This window comes from Ipomoea triloba, chromosome 6 (genome assembly GCF_003576645.1).
Source record: "Ipomoea triloba cultivar NCNSP0323 chromosome 6, ASM357664v1".
NCBI lineage: Eukaryota > Viridiplantae > Streptophyta > Magnoliopsida > Solanales > Convolvulaceae > Ipomoea > Ipomoea triloba.
In genome coordinates, this window is record NC_044921.1 from 17113521 (window position 1) to 17115628 (window position 2108).

A 2108-nucleotide genomic window follows, 5' to 3' on the forward strand; every position below is an offset into this window, starting at 1 on the left:
TTTAAATAAACTCTTTTGCTTGAATTATTCATTTAATAATGGTCTACTAAAACATTGACAAAGTCTTTTATGAAAGTTGTCTCATAGGATCGGAGTTCAACGTGAGCTCTAATCTTCTATATTATATTTAGCATAATTTGATTGTACTTTGTTTTAGACTTTTATCCTATTTTTGACCTTTACACATTTGTTTAAAAATAAATTTATAGTTGGTTTTGAAAATTGTAATTTTCTAATAATACGATCTCAGCATCTTCAAAATCAATTAATTACATTTATTTCTAATAAATAACAAATATTCCACATAAAACATTTGCATAACATTTGAAAATGCAATGCTGTAAATTATAGTAAAAATTCTCTAATCTCCATACAAATTTTATTCCCTTTAATGAGTAGCCTCTGAGTTTGTTTCAATATCACGAACGCTTGAATTTCTCCCAGAATTCATGGGGTTCACCATCCCTAGCATCTGGACGTTCATTACATGCTCTGGCACATGTTCATTTTCCTCTATAATTTGATTTGGCTCCCAGTAGATCGCATATAACAAACTTTGTGTGAATCCCAATGAAAATGCAAAGATGCTTGGCAACTACAAAATAAAAAGTTACCATTTCAAATCCCATCCAGTAGTTAGATAAATATTCTTGAATTGGTACTATATTATTTGAAGTGTGTTGTTGGATTGCTAAAAGAAAACATTTAATTAAAGTGAATTTAGTTACCACGATACACATATCCCTCAACATAAAACCAAAGCCAAGCCACATGATTGCGCTCAATGCGAGGAAGAAAGACATGTAGATTTTCAAAAACTCCACACTCCTAGTTATAAGTACATCAAGCTGCATAAAACAATTTTGAGAATTCATGTTAGTTTAATAAAAAAAATGCAGGTGAAATTGTTACACCCCTATTTTGTTATTTAAAAAATAGTTGCAAATTAGTGTGGTTATATGTTCTTACCACTATGCCAATAGGTGAAGCAAAAACTGTAATAGAGGCTGCCACAGTAATCCATTCAACAAAGCTAATACGAACTTCACCCGAGAGTAGAAACCATGAGACCACGAAAATTAAATAGAATCCTCCGATGCATAGAAACAATTCCTTCAATGTTTGACACTGCACAAATTTAAAAAAAAAAAAACAAAACAAAACAAAAACAAGAATAAGAATTTAACAATTTAACAAGAATAAAGAATAGTACTTTGTATATTACCCTGACTTGATTTGTTGCAAAGACAAGAAAAATGAGAATATAGGTAGTCTCAACAACAACTCCTATTGAGCCGATGAAGATGAGAAGAGTGGCATTCTCCTGGATGAAACCATAATACATCCAAAGCTTGCAAGAAAGTAGTGCTAGAATATAAGGAAGAGAATCAAAGTCCATTGTTGATCTGGCTCTATAAATTTCAATAAATGTTGATCTGCAATATTATAGTAACATGAATGAATAATGTTGGATATATATATAACTCATATGATCACTTTAATTTGCCAAGAGCATAGTAATAATTGATTCTTACACCGGTGCAAGGAATACAAATACTGAGAAGATGTTCCCTGAAACACCATACAAATAAATCACTAATTAATACAACAATTAGCTAGAAACATGTTGGTGGCATTGAGATCATAATATTAAATATGAAAGAAGAATCATCATGTTGGAGCATATATAAAGAAGAGGAAAAAGAATACAACTTACCAAGGATTCCAAAAACTGAGAGCCAAAGATGATGATGGAGATCTACAGGAATAGCCATTAATCTCTTAGTTTCCTTCTGTCACAAACTCTAATAATTCTTCTTGAATTGAACTTACTGGGTAAGGAGTGTAGTATTTATAGAGGGATCGGAGATGGAGTTAGATGTGTTGCTTAACTACTAAAGTATGAAAACGGGGAAAAGGCCGGCCGGGAAACACAAGGCAAACGCATTATAATGATGAGCTATAAATTTCTGGTGAAAGAATGGCTTTATTTACCATCTTTTTCCGTAAATTAATTTGTTCTTTTTCCGTTTGTTAAATTAAAACCTCTCAACAACGTGATCTAATCAACATTGCTTGTTAATACCGCGTGAGAAAACACATCACCT

General features: G+C 31.7%; 1 protein-coding gene across 1 annotated transcript; it reads right to left on the reverse strand.

The window, feature by feature from the left end:
• Nucleotides 1–388: 388 nt before the first annotated feature.
• Nucleotides 389–1775, reverse strand: LOC116023576 (bidirectional sugar transporter N3-like). The gene is made up of 6 exons (XM_031264577.1): nt 1718–1775; nt 1536–1572; nt 1226–1436; nt 970–1128; nt 729–848; nt 389–595 (listed from the first exon to the last, which is right to left on the reverse strand). Exons 1-6 carry the CDS (start codon nt 1773–1775, stop codon nt 389–391), a joined length of 792 nt encoding a protein of 263 aa, XP_031120437.1.
• Nucleotides 1776–2108: the final 333 nt, after the last annotated feature.

What these genes read in the sequence shown, in the direction of transcription:
- LOC116023576 (XM_031264577.1), bottom strand. Translation starts at nt 1,775, where the DNA reads ATGGCTATTCCTGTAGATCTCCATCATCATCTTTGGCTCTCAGTTTTT. An exon ending in CTCAGTTTTTGGAATCCTTG is followed by an intron (nt 1,573 to 1,717) that starts GTAAGTTGTATT and finishes ATGGTGTTTCAG; the next exon opens with GGAACATCTTCTCAGTATTT. An exon ending in TGAGGGATATGTGTATCGTG is followed by an intron (nt 596 to 728) that starts GTAACTAAATTC and finishes TTTATTTTGTAG; the next exon opens with TTGCCAAGCATCTTTGCATT.